The sequence below is a fragment of the Phacochoerus africanus genome, chromosome 5 (assembly GCF_016906955.1).
Source record: "Phacochoerus africanus isolate WHEZ1 chromosome 5, ROS_Pafr_v1, whole genome shotgun sequence".
In the NCBI taxonomy this organism is placed as follows: Eukaryota; Metazoa; Chordata; class Mammalia; order Artiodactyla; family Suidae; genus Phacochoerus; species Phacochoerus africanus.
In genome coordinates this window covers 10,471,703-10,495,361 of record NC_062548.1, presented here as the reverse complement: position 1 = coordinate 10,495,361, position 23,659 = coordinate 10,471,703, and the positions used below count along the sequence as shown (strand labels likewise).

The 23,659-nt window shown below is 49.0% G+C and overlaps 1 protein-coding gene across 11 annotated transcripts in view; it reads right to left on the bottom strand.

Moving 5' to 3' along the window:
• CUX1 (cut like homeobox 1) overlaps positions 1-23,659 on the bottom strand; it is a 352,629-nt gene that overhangs the window by 134,504 nt on the left and 194,466 nt on the right. For all 11 annotated transcript variants that reach the window (XM_047779765.1, XM_047779771.1, XM_047779774.1 and 8 more), the window contains exons 5-6: positions 4,859-4,996; positions 1,110-1,233 (exon numbers count right to left, since the gene is read on the bottom strand). In XM_047779765.1, the coding sequence (XP_047635721.1) occupies positions 1,110-1,233; positions 4,859-4,996 (262 nt within the window). The remainder of the gene's footprint in view (positions 1-1,109; positions 1,234-4,858; positions 4,997-23,659) is intronic.

The following is a 23,659-nucleotide window of genomic DNA, read 5'->3' as shown; positions in this document are numbered from 1 at the left end:
AGCAGCCGCACTCCGAGTCAGCGGGAAACGCCCTCACAACCCCATCACCAGGCCTGCCTCTCCCCTGCAACCAGACATTTCGTGCCTCTCCTTAATGGACTCACACATTTCTTCCCGACGTGGTTAAAATTTTAAAACTTGCCTTCAGCGGAGTCCTGAGAAAACTGACTTATGCAATTTGAATTGGAAAGTTCAAGAGTCCTTATGGTTTTTACTAGAAACCTTTTATTAAATCGTCACAAATTGTGACAAGGTTTGGGTTGCAGCGGACCGTCAGAAACTAACACTCAGGGCACCTGGCTGATGCACTAACATAGTTTACTGATACCAACTCCTTGATGTACGAAGCACTGTGAGGTAATGAAAAGAGGCAAAAGACAAAAATTAAAAACAAAAACAAAAACAAGATATTGTGTGTGTGTGAGATGTGAAATATCAAAATTCACTTAGGAAGGTAAGCAGGAGCTGGGCGTCGCCCGGGGCTCCTCAGAAAGGACTCGCAGAAGACGGTCTTGCCCTTCCCCCCGCCCATCACAAGCTCTCTGCCAACCACACAGGTTTTGTGCTCGAGCCCCAGGCCCACGCGCCCTTGAACCACCTGACACCACCCACCAAAGGGAAAAGACGGGCACATTTCACTCAAGGTCATCTCAAATCACAGAACAAAGGACGCTTTGTTTTTCAAACAAAATTGTGACTTAGTTGGCGTTTTTGGGAGCGCTGGGATGCAGGTTTGATCCCCGGCCTGCCACAGGGGGTTAAGGATCTGGTGTTGCCGCGCCTGCGGCTCAGATCTGCTCCCTGGCCCGGGAACTCCACATGCTGTGCGGCAGCCAAAGCAGAAAAGAAAACAAGAAAACGAAAAACTGCCTCAGAGCCCCTAGGATTTTGGTTTCCAGCCTGGGCTCATTCATTTCGCGGGTCCATCTCAGAAAACCGTGTCGTGAGGCCAAGTGCGCAAGTAGAACGCTACATCCGTACGTCAGGGCGTGAACGCTACGTCAGTGCGTCAGAGCGTGTGGTACGTCAGTACGTCAGGGCGTGAACGCTGCGCCAGCGCGTGCGCTGTGTCAGTACGTCGGGGCGTGCAGGCCTCAACGCGTGCTCACCTCTCTTTCTCAGCAAAATCATTTTGTAGCTTTTGTTCCTTTTCGAGAGCTATGGTCTCTGCTTGGTTCTTCAGAGTCTGTTCATATTCTCGGATTTTCTCTTTAAGTGCTTTTATCGTAACCTCTGCAGAAGGGGGGAAAAAAAACCTCCAGTAAGAGAAGCGTGCTTCCATGTGGCTATATATACTGGGCTTTCTAACTTAGGAGGATCGGTGTGTTTCAAACTTTAGCTTTTTCAACTCTGGCACAAAATCAATGGTTACGAGTCCCTTCGGAGACCTTTTACTCCCTAAATGTTAAATTGAACTTTAAACATTTAGGTTGAGGAGAATCAATGGATTTTCCTGGGCAGAAGCACTATGTCTCTCTAATACAACTTAAGAAAAAAGGGGGGGGGGGGAATCAATGGTAAAATATAATATCATCTTATTGATGAGTCCTAAATTAGTCCTCTACCGAGGGAAGATTAATAACGATTCCGTGTGGGTTTAAGTACTTTTTTACAAAGAAAACAGCTCAGAATTTGCAGTTTAGAAGAAGCCTACAGACACCTCCGGCTGTGGGCTGTAGGGACAGGGCGCACACCTCCTCGGGCGGAAGGGACCAGTCCTGGTGCTTGGGTGCCAACAGCCCCCTCCACACAGGCCAGAGTCTGGTGGATCTGGGCTATGTGTGCACAGCCGATGACGTGGGGCCCTGCGGAGCCGCGTCTCAGGGAGGGTGGGCGCCAGGGGTGTGGGCAGCAGGGGTGTGTGAAGAAGCCCTGCAGTGCCTGGTCCTCAGGACCCAGGGGCCTTCTGGGGCAGGGCTGTCCCTGGAAAACCCAGGCCCCACCATTACCACGGAGTTCATGTTTACAGCTTCCATGACCCAAAGAGGGACTACCAGAGCAGATGCAATGAACAGAGCAGGGTCCTAACTCAGACCCGTGGTTGGCTCTGGGGCAGGACTGCTCTCCCCTTTCCCCCTCAGAGATACACCCCACCCCACCCTATGATGCAGGCTGCTGCCCTGGCAGCAACCGTGGTCTCAGCTCCGAGGAGATGGGAACTCTCGGGGCGCCCAAGCTGCGGGGCCCAGATCCATGTGGTAGAAGGTGAGGCTGAGTTTCCCTGGGGGTCCCAGCCCCTGAGATGGGTGGGTGCTCAAGGAAGGGCTGAGCATGAATGAACAGAGATGCTGAGGCCAGCCTGTGCAGGGTGAGGCCTCCGCGGGGTTGTGACAATGGGGCTCCAGGCTCACGCACCACTGGTTGCCAGGACTCTGCCCCAAGAGTGCCTGGACTGGCTGCCCTGGTTCCTTCGGGCTGGAGCGCACGCCCGTTTCTGCTCCCTGCGCTGCACAGACATGCTGCGAAGGCGGGTGCACGTCAGCCAGGCGCTCATACCCGCATGGCTTAGTGGAGAAAAGCTAAGCGCTCTTTGGTTAAGACAGACAGTGGCCCTTTTCATTCAGTGGAACCAGAGAGCTCACCTAGGAGGAGCAGAGAGGGAATTAAGGCCATGACCCTGGCAGGGCGTTCAGGGAAGAAGGGGTTGTGCAGGGCCTGGAAGAAATGCTCTGTGACACAGGGTTAGTGACACACAGAGGGTCACAGGGCCAAAGCTGGCCACGAGGGAACACTTTCACGGTGGACCCCGTGACGGGTCACCTCTGGAGACATTCTTTCTGGGCGATGGTCTACGCCACAAGCACGCAGCGTTTCTGCCTTTAACGATGGTCCGGAACCCCCTGGCCAGCCCCTGGACCCCAGCGCTCATTCCAATGGGCTTCTCAGTGTGACCCATCTGTGTGCCTTCCATGGGAGTTTGGGGTCCCCTCCCTGGGGGTTCCCACTCTGTCTGATGGGACCTCTTTGCCCCCCTACCCCATTCTGCATGGGCTGGTCAGGGAGCCAAGGGCTCATCTGTCCTGGAGCCTCTGGCCCTCCTCCAGTGCCTGGGCCCAGGGTGGGGACACTGCCCTGGGCGTGTCCCAGCCAGACCCCCTCTGTGAGCACCTGAGGAAGGTGGGCGGCGGGTCGGGGGGCACTGAGAGCTGTGTGCCAACTGGCTGTGCCTGCCCCCCCTTTACTCATCTTTAAAGGGGGGGATTAGAGCACATGATGAAGAAACCCCTGCCCCGTTTCAGCATTTTATCCATCCCCACTACAGCTGTGATGATTAAAACAAGTGACGTGCACACTGGCCCTTCCAAATTAAAATCATTTTTATACTGGGGAGCGAAGAGAGAAAAGTGGCATTTTTCTGGCAGTTGGTATCTGTAAAGATACCAATAAATAAAGAAAAGGATTGGGGGGAGGGCAATTTCTGGAAAAAACCCAGCAGTGCTCTGTTGGAGCAGCAGCTGCTTACTGAGTGTCGGGAACAGCGCTGGGTACCCGGCCCGAACCTCATTTAATCCGACCGCAGCCCGACCGGGTCAAGAGGAGAACCCCCTCATCCAAGAAAACGAGGCTTCCACAACCTGAGACCTCCTGCTCCGGGCTGCACAGTGGAGTGGTGGCAGCCGAGGGGCCCGGCCCGGTCTGCCTGCCTCCGGAGCCCCTGCTCTCGAGTCCTGGGCTCTACTTTTCATTAAAAAATGCCTGTAGGGCGAGGCCTTGGCGGGGAGGCGGCCCCATGCTCAGCTGCGGCCCCAGGCTGGGCAGCTGGCCCCCGGGGACGCGGATGAGGCGGGAGGGGAAGGGGGATCACGCCCTCCCCGCAAAACCCAGTCAAACTGAGGGTCCCGCCTTGCTCCCCAGCAGGACCACACTGTCGCTGGAGTCCCACAGGCTCGGTGCTCCCTGAGGGCCAGGACAAGGGGGCATCCTCAAGGAGGGAAGAGGCCTCAGGACTGGTGCCCTCAAGCCCAAGTCGGGTCCTGTGCGCGGACAGTCCCTCCTCGCCGGCCCGCGTCTGAAGGTCTCAAAACTCAAAGATGCTTTCTAGAATCTTTATCAAGCAATTCCTTCTCGGGCCCTCAGGGGACGCCCCCAAGCCATGTGCTCTCCTTTCTGTCACCTTCCTCACCCACACCCCCAAACAAAAACAAACCGCCCCACTTCTGCCTGGACTTGGCTAAGGACCTGCCACGGCTGTCAGACGGGGCTGCGATTTTTCTCCAAGACAGGCAGCCACAGGGCTCCCGACCCGGACACGTGTGGATTTGAGGTGTGGGAGCGATTCCTTTGTTCTCCCCTGACAGGAAAAGCCAGGCAGTCTTTGCCTTCGCTCCTCGGTGATGTCTGGACAACCACACCAAGAGGTGGTTTTGTTTTCCTTCGTTAAAGGCGTAATGAACGGGTGACGCTGACAAGGACACCGAGGTGCTTAAGTGTGGGGACGTGGAGGCTGCGTCTCAGGCCTTAATGTATCGGCAGCAATTATTAAGTGACTTACTGGCTGTGACCCTTTGATCATAAGCTGGCTCTGTGACAGGTGTCACCCGCAGGCAACGCATCAATCAGTCTTTTAAAAGACAGATCCTATCACATGATGATTCAGGAAGAATTTTAAAAGAGTCCTGATCGGTCTGTCGGGAGGGCCGTAAAAACAGGTGTAGTGATCGGGCAGCGGGAGAGGTTTCCTTCTCAATAGCTAAGCATTATTATTATCTCTTTAATGACCCTGAGTCTCGCCCCGCCCAGACTTTATGATGTAGGTGACAGTGAGAGCTGGTCCCAACAGTACGGGAAAGGCAACTTAAAAAAGGAAGAAGAAAGAGAAGAAGAGAAAAAGCCAAGAACGAACGCATCTTCCACCAACCTTGATTTTTCACTTCAGCAAACTCTTTGTTGTATTCGTCCAGCGTTTCCCTAAGTTTCTGGTTCTCCGTTTCGATGTCGTGTAGGCGCTGTACCTTGAGTTGGAGCTGCTGCCCGAGGTCCAGAGCTGGTACGGGGTCTGCACGAGAGAGAAACACATGTCACCCCCATCTAGACAGATGGGCACCTTCCAGGCCTCACGGAGGCTCGGGGCAGGTTGCCCGGCTCCCAGGGAGTCAGCTCCCTGGGCCCCCGCGGCTGGCTGGACAGCGCTTTTTTCTGGGGCGCTAAGGGAGGATCATGCAGACCCACCGGGGTCGGTGGGAGTGGCCGCGAGCTCCCTGGGATTTGCTCACTGCCCAGGCCTGTGTGACACTTGAAGGGTTTTTCATTCCCTGATCCGACTGGAAGAGATACACGTGGCGGCGTGGGGAGGAGCCTGGGAAAATCGCCCAGCACCGGCTTGGAGGCGGCAGCGAGTGGGAAGGAACCAAAGGCCTCGAGTCGCCAATAAATTTTATACCTGATACACCCAGAAGGCGCCCAGCCCTCACAGAGTAGGTTTGTGGAGAGTCACGGAAGCAGAAAGCAGAGCTCAGAGAGGAGGGGTGATGCGCCCAGGTTTCAGCCTGGTCAGTGAGCAGAGAGAACTCAGGCCCAAAACTGTGAGATCCAGTGACGGTCCTTCCAACGAGGAAGGTCCTCCGAGGGGGTGGCCTCTCTAGGAGGATGCCCTATTCGGAGGGGACCACTTTCCATCACAGTCCTCCTTTGCTGATGGAGGATGCTCAGGAGAAAGTCAGGGCTCAGCAGGTGTTGGTCTGAGGACAGGAAAACCCCGGGTTTCTGCTCTCAGTGGTTCTGCCTTTCCCCAGCAGCACAGCGGGTGACCCAGTTGCTGGGACCCATCCTGGGCCAGCAGGCCAGCCAGCCAGGAGGCCACCGCACTCCTGGTTATGGTACGAACAGCAGGAGAACAGCTTCTGGGCAGTTAGGAGGGATCCTGCAGCCAATTCAATGTGCTATCCGCCAAAAGATTCACTTGCAAAAAAACTGGAATTGAACCTAAAATCGGAAACGTCAGATATGGAATTCACTGGCGTGGCCTTTGCCTCCGGCATTCATTCAGCACAAAACGGAGACACAGTAAGTGTTCTTCTGGCGTCAACAGGGCCTTTATTTTTATTTCTGCTGCCTGGAAGGCACTTATAATCCACCTGCTAGGCACCAGTGGGGCACTTCCTCTAGGGCTCCAGGGCCCCGTCAGAGTAGAATACCCCAGGCTGCTGGGCTTAGAAAAGATTACAGAAGATATTTCTGGTATGGATGCCAGCATCACTTGTGAGACGGCTGCAAAGATTTAGTCTCCGGTTGAGGAATGCTAAACACCAAGCCCAGTGGATCAGCAAGGGTATATATTCAAGACCTAACTTAATTTCCAAATACCAGAGCCAGTCATTTCTCAGACCACCCTTGGTTCCTGGAAATGAGGGCCTGGGCGACCGTGCCTCGGTTGGCACGTCCACCAGGAGCCAGGAATGCTCTGAGATGCCAACGTCTTCGCGGGGTTTACAAAAGGTGGGCTCCGGGGCAGGTCCAGGGCAGGTCCGGCCCAGCGTCCAACACCAACACGGCCCGTCGCGTGAGAGCCCAGTGGCCGGGCATCGATTCTGGGCGTATGTACAGTTTATGACCACCTTGTGGCTTTCTCATTGGCGGCCTCTCGTTATTTTCTTCAGCGTTAAAATATTTATGTTAAATGAGACTTTGAAAGCTATTTCGGGGAGCTGGTTCCTCGTAAGTAGGAGTCGTAAAAACACTGAAGAATGAATCTCCTTGGAACATTCCAGGTATGGCTTTTTTTTTTTTTTTTTTAATTTCAGTATCTTCCTTGGACACTTTCCGCCTCCACCCTTCTGCCCTCTTGCCCTACGGCCTCCTGCTGGACAAATGGCCCGAAGGAGACAGACAGCATGCCCACGGCCCCTGCGTGTTGAACGACAACTTGAACTTGAAACAGAGGTCAGGGAAGAACCGAGGAGGAGAACCACTGCGCCTGGATAAAATTCTATGACTGTTCACTGCTCTAGGCTTCCCAGCTCAACTGCCAGTACCGATTACATGTCTAAAGAGCTAAGCTAGTCTAGTGCCCGCCATCCCTAATATTTCGGTTGACAACTCTTCCAGTCCATTCCTTTTAAGAGGCCAAGACCCACTGTGTCTGCTTCGAATAAAAAATAGCTTCTCCTGTTCGATTCAGCAAGGAATTCAGTGACATATAAAAACAACATGCACATTATCAAATGAATGGTAACTAGGACCTCTAGACAAATTTTCAAAGCATCGTATTATAAATGAAAATTCTGGCACTCTCATAATTATTCATTATGGCATGTATATTTAATTTAACACGATTAAAGGTTAATGCCTAAGTAGCAGAACTGGTCCCAGAATAAAGAATGAACTGAATGTTCAGACATCTCTATGCATTAAACTTCAGACTTCACTACAGTACGGCTGGATGACTCAACGCCTACAGCATTTGAATATTGTTTTGGATCATGTAAAAGGCATTGCTAAAGTACCTCTTAGGCTTAATTTTTATTACTTGTATTAAAGGAACAGCTAATTACCACATGACAATATAATGACTCTAGCATGTTTGGGCTAGAGACCAAAACAATGAATTTCGGCCTGCCAAACCCAAACCCCAGCCTGCATGTTAATCTAGGGGAAATCATAGCTTTTTGTCTCCTTAATGATTTCCAATGCCATTTAAACCCCACACAAGTATTGCGAGGTCTTATTCTGAACGTCACAAACCTCCGACCTCAGCCGCTCCATCAGGGGTCTGTCTGGGGGAGGCCAGAGCCCACACCCATACGAGGGGCAGGAAGGAACACCCCAGATGCTGCAGCCCATCTTCCCTGCCGCCTCCAGGGCCATCCACCCAGAGGGACAGACTTGCAGAGTGTCCCACAGTCACCTCGCACTTCACTCCTGAACACTCGGAGGCCTTCTAGAGCTCATTCGGCAACACAAGGCTCCAAAACATACGTATAACAACAAGACCGTCGCCGGTGTTTCTTCGGCACCTTCCCCTAAATACGTGTATGGTGATCGTGTGAATTCCAGGTGGCTCAGCCAGAGGCCAGGGGAGGGGGCTCTGCAGCCCAGCAGGTGCTGGCATCTCACTGGCAGGTGCTGGCATCTCACCAGGGCAGGGGAGGTGAGGGCGCTGGGCAAACAGGTTCGCCGAAGTCTAATTAAGATTTCTGCATCCCAAACCAGCAGCCGACTAAATTATACTGTCTCCTCAGGTGCGAAGCTAACAAGCCATTCCTGGGCATCTGTCTGCTCTGGGTGAGGCCCACCGAGGCACGGGGCTGGACGTCCGGGCCCAGCCTCACCGAGATAAGCCACGTTCACGGGCAACAAAGGTAAACAAGAAGGCCATTCCCAGACAGAGAGACCGGCAAAGTGGCTGGTGCTGTGGTTTATTTATTTTTTAAAACCACAGGGGTCAGAGTTTAGACCCGTGGAGACCAGGGGACAGTCAGTCCGTGTGCAAGACGGAGCAGGGAAGCCGGGCTCGGCCAAAAGAACGGTTCTGTCCCATGGCTGGCGCCCAGGGACACGTGCTGTGACATCGGGACTGTTCAAGGTGCCGGGGGGACACGAGGGTGAACAAGACAAAATCCTTGTCCTCGGGGACTTGACAGTCTACTGCAGTGAGGGAGACACACAGCAAAGTCTAACCAAACAGAACACTTGCAGTGCGACCGGGCGTCGAGAGGAGCAACGCGGGATGCGGAGAATGGGGAACGGGTCCTGGGGACAGACGGGCCTCTGAGGAGGTGATGCTGGGACTGAGATCCGATGTCGGGCAGGAGAGACGCGAAGACTCTTGGCAGAGGGAACGGCAGTGCCAAGGTCCAGAGGTGGGTGTGAGGATGGCACATACAAAGAGCCGGGAGAAACCAGTGCGGAACCACGAAGGGAAACTGGTCAGAGAGGGAGGTCTATGCTCAAGGATTTAAAGAAAAATATGAACACAATTAAGGAGAGAAAGAGAAGCTACAAAGAAGAGGAAAAACTGGATTCTAGAGCTGAAAAACGCCTGAGGTGCCCTGCTGTGCAGCCGGAGTGTGTTGGTCTCAAAAATACAGCAGCTGACATGACTAGGGGACAGTCTGGATTCGATTCTACTCCTGACGGGAAAAAACCTTCAGAGACTGGCGCTCTTGTACGATAAGCCACGGGGTGGGAGAAGAAAACCGAGGTACCCTGGAGCACAAAAAGGGTTGCTGAGTTTTTAGTTTTTAGCTTAAAGATGAGTTACATGCTTTTCTTTTAAAAAGCTAAGTGTTCCAAAGTAGCTGCCCTGTTCTGTGATGGCAGATGGCTATCAGTAATATGCTGCCTGGCAGACATTTAAAAAAAAAATAAACATATAATCTATGTCTTTGAAGTAAATGTGGTGTTTTAATACTTAGTGGGGGAAAAAAAAAACCCTACTTCTTGAATGAAACTCATTTACAGTGACAGCATTCTAAAAGTGGATATTTGGAGATGTTCCCATCATCATATAAACTTATGGGCAAAGACAAGATTTCTACAAAAATGTCTCAGTGCCTCATATCAGATGACAGGGAGTACAGCGTAATGGTTTAGCGTGTGGGCTGGACTGCATGCAATCAAATCCCAGCTCTGCCACTTACTGGTGGTGCAGCATTAGGCAAGGTACTTATTATCTCTCTATCTTACTTTCTTCATCTATAGATTGGGCATAATAATTGTGCCTGTCTCATTAGGCAGTGGTAATTAACTACGATGGCGTGTGTACACACTGCCGGGAACAGAGCTAATACTCAATAAATGTTACCTGTTATCAACCAACTCAAACCAGATGAAACAGTTGCCAAAAGTAGTTTCAAACCATTTGTTGATAATATTTAAATAAAAAACAAAACAAAGCGTCTTCTAGGGTTCCCTTGTGGCATAGCAGCTAGGGTCACTGCTGGGGTACAGGTTCGATCCCTGGCCTGGGACCTTCCACATGCTATGCGCAGGGCCAGAAAAAAGAAAAAAAACCAACCTCCCCCCTACCCTCCGCAAAAAAAAACCCCACAGTATCTTCTGACTAGTTTGCAAGAAAAATTGAATATCAGGGTAAATAAAAATTTACTAGCTAAATTTCAACTAGTACTGTCTCATAACTGGTAAGCAGGCTTCGAAAATATGAATCATATTTTTGCACTAATAATGTACTACTTTGGTTTGGACCTCTGTATCTTTTTGTGTTCTCTTTCCCAGGCATTGGTGACAGCCATTAAAACCAAGAATAAAATGAATAAAACTTGGAGATTTCCACCTCTGGCCACACAGGTTAACTGGCCCTGATGGGCCCTCTTGCCATAAACAACTAGAATATTAGGCAATCTATATGAAACAACCATTTTCTCTAGATTTTGTATAGAAACAACCATTTCGTACAAACAGCAAGCAGTAGAGCAGAATGAGAATCCCTGAGAGAACGGAAACAAATAAGCTGAGCCCTAATCACCCTGAACTTCTGCCAGAAACACTTTCTGGACTGTAGCACAGGGAAGGGGGAAGCCCAGGCAGAGCATGACATTTCTCTTGGGTTGAGAAGAAGGCGAGCAGAAGATCCTGGAATTTACAGGGCAGAGCACTGGAAGGGAGGGAGATGTGCAGAGAAAGAGGCGGAGAGACCTGCAGAGGAGTGATCAAAAGTCTGTTGCTAAAAGATGAGGTGCACACACACACCCAGGGTGAAATTCCACATGGCTGGGTGAAGAACCACAAGGAAGGTTGAAGTAAACAACTCCCAGGATTCAGAGTGTCGGGAGGCCCTTGAGTTGCAACCAGCCAGAGAAGAGAGACTTGCTGAAAAACCAGGACATTTGGTAGAGGCACCAGAGGGCCACACCAGAGTGGAGGGCCAAGCTAATCCTAAAGAAAAGGCTAGTCCAGACCTGCCGCCCAAAGCTTCAAAACATGTCTCAGAATAACTGGAGTTGATCTGCAAGTAATTTAACTGTCTGCCCAAATGAATTTTAATATACTTAAGAAAGACAACGAAATCCAGTTAATAATTATGATGTCCAACATCCAATCAAACATTACCAGACATGCAACCAACAGGATAATAAGAGGAAAAAATTAGTTAATTAAAAAAAATAAAAAAAAAGAATCAGAAATGACAAGAGATACTGGGAGTGGCTTACAAAGACTTCAACAGCTATTAAAAGCAAGCTCAAGGATTTGAAGAAAAACATGAACACAATGAGGAGAAAAAGAGGAGCTATAAAGAGCCAGGTAGAATTCTAGAGCTTAAAATACAGTAGCTGAGAGAAAAAAAAAAAAAAAAATCCCTAACTGGTTTAAGCAGATCAGACGCTGCAAAATAAAAAAGATCAGAGAACTAACTCAAAGACAAAGTCACAGAAACTGTCTAAACAGAAGCACAGAGAAGAGACTGGGGAAAAAAATTACGAAAACCTCAGCAACCTGTGAAACAGCATCAAGTGATCTAACATACATGCCCCAGAATGGGGCAAAGGATGTACGTGAAGGAATAGTGGCAAAAATCTTCCCAATTTGGTAAAAGCGAATAACCCCCAAATCCAAGAAACTCCACAAAATCCAAGCAGAGGAAACACAAAGAACGCCAACTAGCACAACCAAATTGCTGAAAAGAAGAATAAAAGGGAAATATTATCAAAGTCAGAGAAAGGAAGACTTGGGGAAGAAAGTTAAGGCTGACGGAGACCTAAGAGAGAGAAAACAGAAACAGAAACAGCCAACCTCGGGGTTTCTACCCAACCAAAAGATAGCCTTCAAAAATGAGGGTGAGGGAGATATTTTCCGTTTGTTTCAGATGAACAAAAGCTGGCGGAATTCACTGCCAATGGATCTCGACTATAAGATATGTTAAAGGAAATGCTATAAACTGATGCCAGATGGAAACCTGGATCTACATAAAGAAAGAAACAACACTGGAGATGGTAAATACATGGGTAAAAAGAAAATATTACATTTCTCATGTTTAAATCTTTAAAAGATGACTATTTAGAAGCAAAAATAGTACAATGTACTGCAGGGTTATAACCTCTGTAGAAGTAAAATGAGTAACAATACACAAAGGACAGAACGGAGGAAATGAAAATGTACCGTGAGAGTCTTACGCTGTATGTGAAGTAGGAGAATATTATTTAAAGGTGCAGTGTGATAAATTAAAGATGCTTAATGTAAACCTTAAAGTAACCATTAAGAAAAAAAAACAGGGTTATGGCTAATAAGACAATCCGGGAGATAAAATAAGATCACAAAATATAAGAAAAATAAAGCAAGAAAGACACATGAAAAAATAGTTAAGTAGAAATCAAACAGTAAGAGGATAGACTTAAACTTTTCTTTATCTATAATTACATGAAACATAAAAAGACCTAACATTCCACTTAAAAGATGGATTGTCAGACTGGAAAAAAATACATGACAGAGTTGTTTACAAGAAGTGCAACTTAAATAAAACAACAAAGACAGGTTAATAGTAAAAGGATAGAAAGAGACGTAACATGAAAACACTCATCAAAAGAAAGCTGATGGAGTTCCTGCTGGGGCTCCGCGGGGGTTAAGAACCTGTCTTGCATCCATGAAGATGCAGGTTTGATCCCTGGTGCTAAGGATCTGCCGTTGCTGTGAGCTGTGGTGTAGGTCACAGACGCGGCTCAGGTCCCATGTTGCTGAGGCTGTGGTATAGACTGGCAGCTGCAGCTCCAAATCAACCCCTAGCCTGGGAACTTCTATATGCTGTGGGTGCAGCCTAAAAGAAAGAAAAAAAAAAGAAAGATGGAGTGCCTATATCAAATGAGATGAAGGAAACTTTAGTGCAAGGAATATTAGCAAAAACAAAATCACCGTATAAACTGAAGAGTATCAAATCATTGAAAAGACATAACAAGCCTAAAAGCATATATACTATAAGACAAAGTTTCAAAAACATGCAGTAAAAACTAATATAAGTGGAAGAAAAAGAAAAATCCACAATAATAAACATTTCAAAACTCTGTTTCTGCTAATAATAGCACCGTTTGGTATAAAATCAGTATGGATGCAAAAGATGAGAACGACACTATTGACCAACTTGACATAACTGACATTCATAGACCACTCCAACAACTGCAGAACACACATTTCCTTCAAGTGCACCCGGGACACTTGTCAAGATAGAACATACGCTAGGCCATAAAACAAGTCTCAGTAAATTTACTTATTTTTACTTTTTGTCTTTTTGTCAGTAAATTTCAAAGAACAGAAATCATACAAAGCACATTCTCTAACTAGAATGGAATAAATCAATGACCTAAGCCTCCACGTTAAAAAACTCAGGAAAAAAGGGCATAGTAACCTCCGAGTAAAATGGATAAGCCTCTATCCAGACTGATCAAGAAATGAAGCATAAAAAAAAGGATAGAAAAAAAAAAGAGAGAGAATTCACAGGTTCCAAGATCAGGAATGAAAAAATGGACATGAGTATACATCCTACAGATATTTAAAAGGTAATGAAATATCATCAACAATATTATGCCAATAAATTTGATAATTCACATGAAAGGAATTATACCTTGGAAATTACCAAAACTGACTCAAGAAGAAATTAAACAAAAATTTAATAGCCCTCTCTCTATTAAAGAAGTTAAATTTGCAACTAAAAACCTAGCAAAAAGGAAAATTCCAGGCCTGGATGGATAGCTTTGCTGGTGAACTAGAGATGTTCTAAGGAAGATTAACAGCAATCCGAGGAGTTCCCTTCATGGCTCAGTGGAAACGAACCCGGACCAGTATCCACAAGGATGCAGGTTAGATCCCCGGCCTCGCTCAGTGAGTAAGGATCTGGCGCTGCTCTGAGCTGTGGTGTAGATCACAGACGGAGCTCAGATCTGGCGTTGCTGTGGCTGCGGTGCAGGCTGGCAGCCGAAGCTCCGATTCATCCCTTAGCCTGGGAACCTCCAAATGCTGTGGGTGCAGCCCTAAAAAGACAACAACAAAAAAAGCAATGTTACATAAACTCTAACTTATTTTATAAAACCAGCACAATTACCTTGATGCCAAAACTCATAAAAACATTAAAAGAAAACAAAAACAGGCCAAAAAACCCCCCGATAGTGCTGTATTCCTTATGAATTTAAGTGCAAGACTCTCAGCGAAAATATGAGCAAATTAAATCCAGAAAAATTTAAAAAGCACAATACACCATAACCGCGTTAGACTTATCCTAAGAAGGCAACGTTGGCTTAACACTAGCAAAGTAAACTATTCCACCATATTCAGAGAATAAAAGAGAAAATCATGATTATCTCAATAGATGCCGAAAAAAAATCTGACAGAATTCAATACCCATGTATGACAAAAACTCTCAGCAAACTAGGAATATAAAGGAGTCTTCTGAATCCTTTAAGGGTGTCTATAAAAACCCATTCTAGGAGTTCCCATCGTGGCTCAGTGGTTAACGAATCCAACTAGGAACCATGAGGTTGTGGGTTCGATCCCTGGCCTTGCTCAGTGGGTTAAGGATCTGGCGTTGCCATGAGCTGTGGTGTGGGTTGCAGATTCGGCTCGGATCCCGAGTTGCTGTGTCTCTGGCATAGGCTGGTGGCTATGGCTCAGATTCGACCCCTAGCCTGGGAACCTCCATATGCCGAGGAAGCGGCCCTAGAAAAGGCAAAAAGACAAAAAATAAATAAAAATAAATAAAAACCCATTCTAGCTGACATCCTATTTAATGGGAAAAGATTGGACGGTTTCCTCAAGGTCAGGAAAAACACAGGGATGTCTGCTTTTTCTACCTCTATTCACCACTGTACTGAGCAGTGAGGAGGGGGAAGAAAAGAAACAGAAAAAGAAATATACTATAGATTGGAAATCAGTATGAACATAATAAAAAACTTGAAAAATGCTATCAATCAATTTGACTTGATATGCACAGAACATTCCATGCAGCAACTATAAAGTACGTAATCTCTTCAAGGGCACGAGGAACCTTTAAGATAGAACATTCTAGGGAACCTCAACAGACACAACAACCCAAAACACCCTTTCTGAACTAAGAAGTTGTTTTAAAAGGTCACGAATAGAATATCATTATATAAAATTTAATCAATTTCTATATTAAAGCCACAAAGAATTAGAAAAGAAAATTACAGAAAAAAAAAAAAAAACCATTTACTCTAGCATCCAAAAACACGACTTACTTAGACATAAACTGAGCACAATCATGCACCAGGGTTATTACACTGAAAACTATACAATACGGCCGAGGGAAAGTAAAGACATAAATAAATATACCATGTTTGGATTAGAAGACTCAATAGTGTTGAGCTGTCAATTTTTCCTACAGAGACAGTGGAATCTAGTTCTAAATCCTGGTAGGCTTGTTGGTAAAAACCAACAAGCCAAATCTAAAATTTACATGGGAACTCAATTAGCCAAAACAATTTTGAAAAAGACGACCAACAGTAAAGGACTTTCATTACCTGATTTCAAGACTGATTATAATGCTGCAAGAATCAAGATAGTGGGAGTTCCTGTCGTGGCTCAGTGGTTAATGAATCCGACTGATATCCATGAGGACGCAGGTTCAACGCCTGGCCTTACTCACTGGGTTAAGGATACTGCGTTGCTGTGAGCTATGGTGTAGGTCAAACACAAAAGGTTTGGATTCCGAGTTGCTGTGGCCATGGCTGTGGCGTAGGCCAGCAGCTGTAGCTCAGATTCAACCCCTAGCCTGGGGACCTCCATATGTGGCGTGGGTGTGGCCCTAAAAAGACAAAAAAAAAAAAAAGAACCAAGATAGTATATATAATATTAACATAAGAATAGACACACAGATGAATGAAATGAAAAAGAGAGCACAGAAAAAAAATTCACACATATATCATCCCATTAATTTTCAATGAAACTCAACTCTTACCTCATACAAAACATAAAAATTAACTCAAAATGTATCACAGACCTAAAGGTAAAAGATAAAACTATATAACTTTACTTAAAAAAAAGAACCACACATACAAACACAGGAGAAAAAAAATGTCCGACCTTGGACTAGGCAACGATTTCTTAGAACATAAAAAGCAATAACCATTAGAAGAAAACATTAATTAACTAGACTTTATTAGAATAAAAAAGTCTGCTCTTCAAACGACAAGAAACTGGGGAATATTTGCAGGGCATATATTTGACAAAGGACTTGTATCTAGAGTATGTAAAAACTACAATTCAGTAGTAAGACAAAGGATCCATTTTAAAAAAAACAGGCAAAAGATTTAAATGGACTCTTGATAAGTGAAGATCTATGAAGGTCCAAAGGCATGCAAAAAAATATTCAGCATAATTAGTCATCAAGAAAAACGGAGGAGTTCCCGTCGTTAACGAATCCGACTAGGAACCATGAGGTTGCGGGTTCGATCCCTGCCCTTGCTCAGTGGGTTAAGGATCCGGCGTTGCTGTGAGCTATGGTGTAGGTCGCAGATACGGTTCGGATCCCGAGTTGCTGTGGCTCTGGTGTAGGCCAGTGGCTACGGCTACGATTGGACCCCTAGCCTGGGAATCTCCATATGTCGCAGGAGCGGCCCAAGAAATAGCAAAAAGACAAGAGAAAAAAAAAAGAAAAAGAAAAATGGAAATTAAAATCACAATGAAATATGCTCTGCACTTGCTAGAACGCCTAAAATCAAAGACTGACAACAGCAAATGGTGGAGAAGACGCGGAGCAACTGGAACTGCCACACGTACGGGGTGGGCGGGCGGTGAAATGACACAATTACTTGGAAAAAACCATTTGGTGGTTTCTTATCAGGCTAAACACACATCCATCCCATGCCCCTGGCGATTTCAGTCCTAGGTATTTATCTAAGTTAGAGTCGAAAATAAATGTCCATGTGCAATTGTTCATGATAGCCACAAACTGGAAATGACGCAAATGTCCATTAACAGGTGGACAGGTAAGCAAACTGTTACATATCCACACAGTGGAATACCATTCCCCCAAACACACGGGTGAATAATCCCCAACACACCGTGCCAATGAAGCAAGCCGGACGCGCGAGAGCACCTGTCTAAAGAGAGAAACTCCAGACACGACGGATCTCATCTAGAGATGACGGAGAGCAGGTCAGAGGCTGCTGGTCTTGGGATTCTAAGGGAAGTTTCGAGGCGACAGAAAGGGTCTGTATCTTGACGGTGTGCTTGGCCGCACTTACCAGACGGCACACTTAAAATGGGCGTGTCTCATTGTACGTTCATTACGCCCCCATGAAGTTGGTTTAAAAATATATTCTTTAGTGAGACATTTTTGGTATGCTAATAAAATGTGAATTCAGGCATTCCCCTGTGGGCGTAGCAGGTTATGGATCGATCCGGTGTTGTCATTGCAACTTGGGTTGTTGCTGTCGTGCAGGTTCAATTCCTGGCCCTGAACTTCCACATGCTGCAGGTATGGCCAAAAAAAAAAAAAAAGGAGTAAATTTTAATTTTGTTTTCCTCTCTCTCTTTTTCTTTTTGTCTTCTTACGGCCGCACCCATAGCATATGGAGGTTCTCAGGCTAGGGGTCAAATAGGTGCTGTAGCCGCCGGCCTACACCACAGCCACAGCAACGCTGGATCTGAGCTGAGTCTGAGACCTACACCACAGCTCGGATCCTTAAGACGCTGGGTCCTTAACCCCCTGAGCGAGGCCAGGGATTGAACCTGAGTCTTCGTGGATGCTAGTCAGATTTGTTTCCCCTGAGCCATGACAGGAACTCCAAAAAATGTACATTTTCACTCCTTTTTAGTCTTCATCATACTCTTAATTCTGTTTTTAGTGTATGATTTGCAATGTATTTCACACACTACTGTAATTACATGTACACATCATTTAACTAAATAGTCTATATATTGGGGGATGCAAATTCAGATTATTTTACTGTCGAGGGACGTGAACAAATGCAGCTCAAAGGCCACTCTGCCCCTTGGGTTGCGTGAAGTGAAGGTCATGGGATGTAACAGAGGCTTGGATGGGGGTGGCCAGTGGGAGGCGTGCTCCAACTGGGGTGCGTCCTGGAGGCTGGGACTGCAGGACTCACCAACAGTCGGCTCTAAGGTGGGAGGGAGGGAAGGAAATTCAGGCTGTCTCCTGCCTCTGTGACCTCAGCGACTGTGTGATGGGTGGCACCGGTTACCTTCCAGGGGTGGCTCGGCTGGGGAATCAGCTACTCCCTGGTGCCAACGCGGCATGTGAGAGTCTAAGACTCAGAGCCACCCAGGGACAGTACCGGGGCGTCCCGCACTCAGAGTCCAGCAGAGGGAGAGGGGGTCCAAGGACCATAACCTGGTGGGAGGTGGGCTCAGCTGGCACAGGACCCTCAGCGGAGAGAGTGAAACACGAGGTGCGGAGATCAGGGCGGAAGCGGGTGTGAAACAGCACCTGTGGGGGGACGGTGGCCGTGAGGCCAGGGCCAGTCTGGGCTGTCCTGGCTTTACATGAACCACCGTCGTGTGGTCCTGCAGGGACTGTGGGACACCGGTGTGGGTCCCCTGGGGCAGGGACGTCCCGAGAGGAGGAAGAGGGTGCTGCTGAACCGCACAGAGCACGGCAGGGCTGAGGGCCGGGGTCCAGGGGGTGCTGGGGGCGGGTGTGCAGGGGTTGGGGGGGCGGGGTGGAGGACCGCAGAGCCCCACGTCCCTGGACCCCGGCTCACGTGCACACAGAGGCCCCCACCCCCGGCCACGCCAGAGGGTGGATGTGGCCCAGTGGCCCATGAGCGCCATCCCCGTGATGACATCAGAGCGCGGCAGCCGCCCCTCTCCGCCAGGGCACTCTAGGCTAATGTAATCATACGATTACATAATTAACCCAGCTGTCTCATTAAGAAAATCAACTGGAATTCAGGGCATAATTAGTCATACAGCAATTAGCATGCTGATGAGCAACTGATGAGACGCTGTCTAGATAGCGAGTGTGCCAGGACCACCCCAGTCATGGCAAAGGGGGGAAGATGGGACCACCCCCCACTCCCTGCTCCAGAGCTAACCGAGGATCCCGAGTCCCTCCAGGGAGTTCTCCCTCTGGGTCAGGGGACAGGGACAGGAGTCCAGAGGGCGAGCCCTGAAGACAGGACGGAAGCGACCCGGATGCCCATCTTGTCAGGCCGGCCTTTAACACGTGTGCAGCTGCCTCCTCAACCTGCAGACATTTGGTGCACAAACCGGTGAGGCTGCTCTGGCCCCAAGTTTGTCTTAAGCTGATCGAGGAAGATGGAGAGGCTGCCTCCTTGTTTGGGTTACAGGTACCCCAGTATTGGGCGGACCGTGCCTGTCCCTTGTCCACTTGTGCTCCTGTTCCCTGAGGCTGGGGCTGACCAGCTCTGGTCCTGCAGCCCAACGGGGGGAGAGAGGGCACCTGCCACCCACAGCTTTATCCCATGGCAGCAGCCCCTGCCCCGCTCCTGTCCCATCTTGGTGCTGGTGGTCGATTCTCGATTCTCATGTGTGAATGAAGAGGGTTCAGGAAGGTAAACTGAAAACGTGCAAAGGGGAGCTTGCTCAGAGGTTAGAGTTCTCTCTGGAGGGGCCTGGGCACCAGTGCCTGCCAACCCGGGAGACCCAGAAGACACGGACTGGAGCAGCCTCAAAGGATCAGGCAGGGGCGGCCACATCCCACAGCCTTCAAAAACGCCACCGAGACGCACAGGGGTGAAAACCTTGGTGTGAGAAGCAAGGAGGGTCTTGACCTAAAACATACGATCTTGTCCCCTTTGGCCAGGAGTCTTATTAAGCATCCTTGATCGGGGACAGGCAGGGAAGAAGGAAAAAGAATGCAATTAACAGCGTTTTCTAGTTTGAAGTCACAGCGTCTCCTTACTTAAACCAGTGTGACGGGCACAAAGGACCGGCTCACGGCTTTACTCCTGCGGAGGAACATTAAAAAGCAAGGCTCCAATCCACAGCGTCCCTCTTTTATTCTGGATCCTCAGATGCAAGGCTGGAGGGGAGATGCTCCAGCAGAGAAGGTTTTCCTAAATCTCAACTGAGACCTCCCGCTGCCCCCCGCCAGGAGCATCCTACAGACGGGCTCCGTTCCGCCAGTTCCCGTCCAAGACTTCTGAAAACGAACGCATTCTACTTCCGGTCGCAGGCCCGCTATCCCGGGAGATGCCGTGGGTGGCGGCGGTCATGAGACGCTCGGGGCCCGGTCCATGCATATTTCACACCCCTGGTCATGTGCTCCTTCTAAACCCTTCTTGGGGCACTTCTGCAGGACCTAAGCCGCATCTTAGCGAGCACGGAGAGGGGACTCTCTCTTGAGGGGGTGGGGGGACCCGGAGAGAGGCCAGGAGGTGATGGGAATTGCAAGGGCTCTTCCGCCGGCCTCTGCAGCCCAGAGCACCGATGTTCTGCAGCACCGACATGCGGATCACTAACTTTGTCTCCTTTCTAAGAACTTTAAAAGAAAAAAGAAGAACAAGAAAACCTTTGCCAAGACGTTTCTGGGACTGAAAAGGCAAATGTTTGATACCAGTTACTAAGTGTGGACAAATACTCCCCCAAATACGGCTTAACATGCTTATCTGAAATCCGCTGCTAAGGACTATTCAGAAACTGAATATTTTACAAATTTATGCCCCCCCCCATCCCCGATGGTAAAGATAAAGGCATGCTCATTGTAAAAAAAAAAAAAAAAAAAAGTCAAAAGTATCAAGAGGCAAGAGCAAGTCACCCACGCAAGGTTAGTTCCCGGCAGATTATGCATAACTCTGCTCAGAACATAGGAAAATTCCAGTTATGCAAGGCCTTTAAGGAGAGGTCATTCCACAATATGCCAGCTCTCTGAGGGCGTCGCACTGTCAGAGTGGAGACGTTTATTTCTCCTCTCATTACACTAAAAGAAGGAGGCTCCCCCGTTCACCTGTATAATCATGGGATCTCTTCTCGAAGGTGCTACACAGACTCCCACCGCCCTGGGGCACTTGCATCTTGGCTGAGGGCTACCCGGCCTGGCACCCGAAGTGCTCGTGCCTGGTGGCCTCTACCTCGAAATCCGTATCTGACCCAAACCTCATCACGTGTCTGTGTCGTTTCTGTTGGATGCCCACGTTCTACCAGACACTCGAGTCCACAAGAACAGGGAGCTGCCTGGTGGACCTGCTCCAGCCCTGGCACCTAGCACGGTTCCTGAGATGCAGCAAGGGGATGGTGTCTCAGGTGCTGACCCGGGGAGGGGGGGGGTGTCCTACGGAGACAAGGGTCACAGCAGTGGAGGAGAGAGCACGCTCTGCCCAAAGGGGCAGGATATTTCTGATAAAAAACTTCAAATAACTGATGAAGGGATGAGGAGGGATCTGGAGGCAGATGAGAAAGGAAGTAAACACCTGATCTTTTTTTATTTCCTTTTTAGGGCCGCACCTGCAGCATGTGGAGGCTCCCAGGCTAGGGGTCAAATCGGAGCGGCAGCTGCCTGCCTACTCCCCAGCCACAGCAATGCGGGATCTGAGCTGTGTCTGCGAACTGCGCCACAGCTTGTGGTAATGCTGGATTGTTAACCCGCTGAGCGAGGCCAGGGGATGGAACCTGTTTCCTCACGGATACTAGTCAGGTTCATAACCCACTGAGCCCCAACGGGAACTCCCTGATCTATTAATTTAGTCATTCATTCGACAAGCATTTACAGAGCTTCTGCTACGTGGCAGGCACTGGGGTAGACGCTCGGGGACATAATCAGGGACAAGACCACCCTGCCAGGCTGTGCCCAGCCAGGAGGGAAGAGCTGAGGCGCAAGCATAACGGGCAGAGGTGAAGAGACGCAGCCTGCAGCAGCGGGGCGTGTGTGTGACAGGGGCCCACCTGAGCCGGACCTGGAGGTCAGGACACCGCGTCTCAGAAGGCCAGTCTGGAGGAGTGGGAAGAGGTCTGCCGAGAAGGGGCCTGGCCGGCCTGCGGCGGGGAGGAGCACCCGCTCCTGCCAGCAGGAAGCCCGGGGTCACCCACTGTAGACACAGGAGTGGTGGCCTGAACCTTGGGGTGGAGGGCAGGGGTTGGGGTGGGGAGAAGTGGATGGAACCTTCTAGGGGTAGCATGGCCAGGACTCGGTGACCCAGTGCTCTGGCGTGAGGAGAAGGAGACGCTTTCCTCTGGACATGCTGGGCAGTTCCAGGTGCCCCGCGGTCACCCCAGAGGGACTGTCCAGAACGACACTGGATGTGGAGGCTGACACTCGAGGGTGAGAACTGAAAGGAGACAAACCCTCCAGAGCCACCAGCGGGACCCCTGGTGAACTCTGCTTTGCTTTGCTGCCGAGGACCCCAGGGTAACAGGCTCCTTCGACATGTCACTCCTGTGCTAGGCCAGGCCCCGCTCCGGGTGCTGGGCACCGAGCAATCAGGCAAAGCCGTCCTCGGGGAGCTTTCATTCCTAGTAGGACGAGCAGAGAACAGATAAGAAAACACACAAAGAAAACGTCCAGAGTGGGGTGGGGGTGGGGAGGGCTGGGGTGGGGGGTGATGGGGCTCTGGCTCCGCCTCTTCCTGGGCCCCCGGAGCTGGGCCCCACAGCATGGAGCAGAAATACCTGTCTCGTTACTTCTAAGAGCTTCCTGCGTTTTTCTGAGATAGAATACATTGGTTCTTGAAACTGGAACTTAACGTACCCCGTCTACGTTTCTGGATTTGGCTGAATTGAAGCCTGGAGCACACAGACCGTTACGGGCCCCTGACCCTCCCCAGCTATGCAACGGGCCGGCAGAAAATGCACTGCGGCCGGCCAGGCCCTTCCTGTTAGCTCAGCCACACGATTAGTTCACCTGAGCCATAAGCAGACTTCAAAACGCAGGCTGAGGCTCCCAGCTCCATCCTGCTTTTCGAGTCCTTGTTAGAGGTGGCAGACCACAGCATTGGTAAGGAAGAAATACCTGGGATGTGGGTGAGCTCTGTGGCATCCAAATGTCCTTTGATTATCTTATTATCACAGAAAACATCAAACCTGATTTGCTTCCACTGCTTGAAATGGAAGCTGCCAGCCAAAAATGAGGGTTCTGAAGTATATCCCCAATAGAGGGAAAATGCTGATGGGTTACTATTTAGTGAAGAAAAGCAGAATGTAACTATAGACTCATGTTATCATCAAAGTTCTATCAAAATTATTTATGCGTATGAAGAAGGCCAGCTCAGGCAATGAGGAGCACTGATGAGAAAAGCGGCCTCTTTATGGGAAGTTAAGATGGAAAAAAACTGCAGAAAAAGAAACCCAACAACTTGTTCAAGTGGCTTCCCGGTGAAGAAACCTCACTAAGGGAGTAAACAAAATTAGCACTTGCACAAGAAAATGAAAATGGGCCCACCAAGCTGCTGATGCCTGGGCAACAGAGCACCCAGGCATCAAACAGCCGGTTAGTGGGAAGGGGCCTCCACACAAGCTTCAGAATATTCAGGAAATCCCTAGGTGGATACAAACTCCTGTGGAAAATCAAAAGGCTAGAGTTTGGAATTAAGAGCTGGATGACCTCCTAAGACAGCAAGAGGTTAGAATAAAGACAAACCCTATCCATCACTGGGCTGTTTTCCCGTCCTTGTTCCATTTTACAGATGAGAAAACTGAGGGTCAGAGAGGAAAAAGGAATGTGACTGAGACCTCCCAACGAGGCCCTGGCAGGAGGCTCTGGATCTCCCCACTCCCTGTCCAAGTGTCCAAAGTGCTTTCTGCTGCCCCTCACTTGGTGTGGCCTCTGTCAATCGCAGCTCCCAGG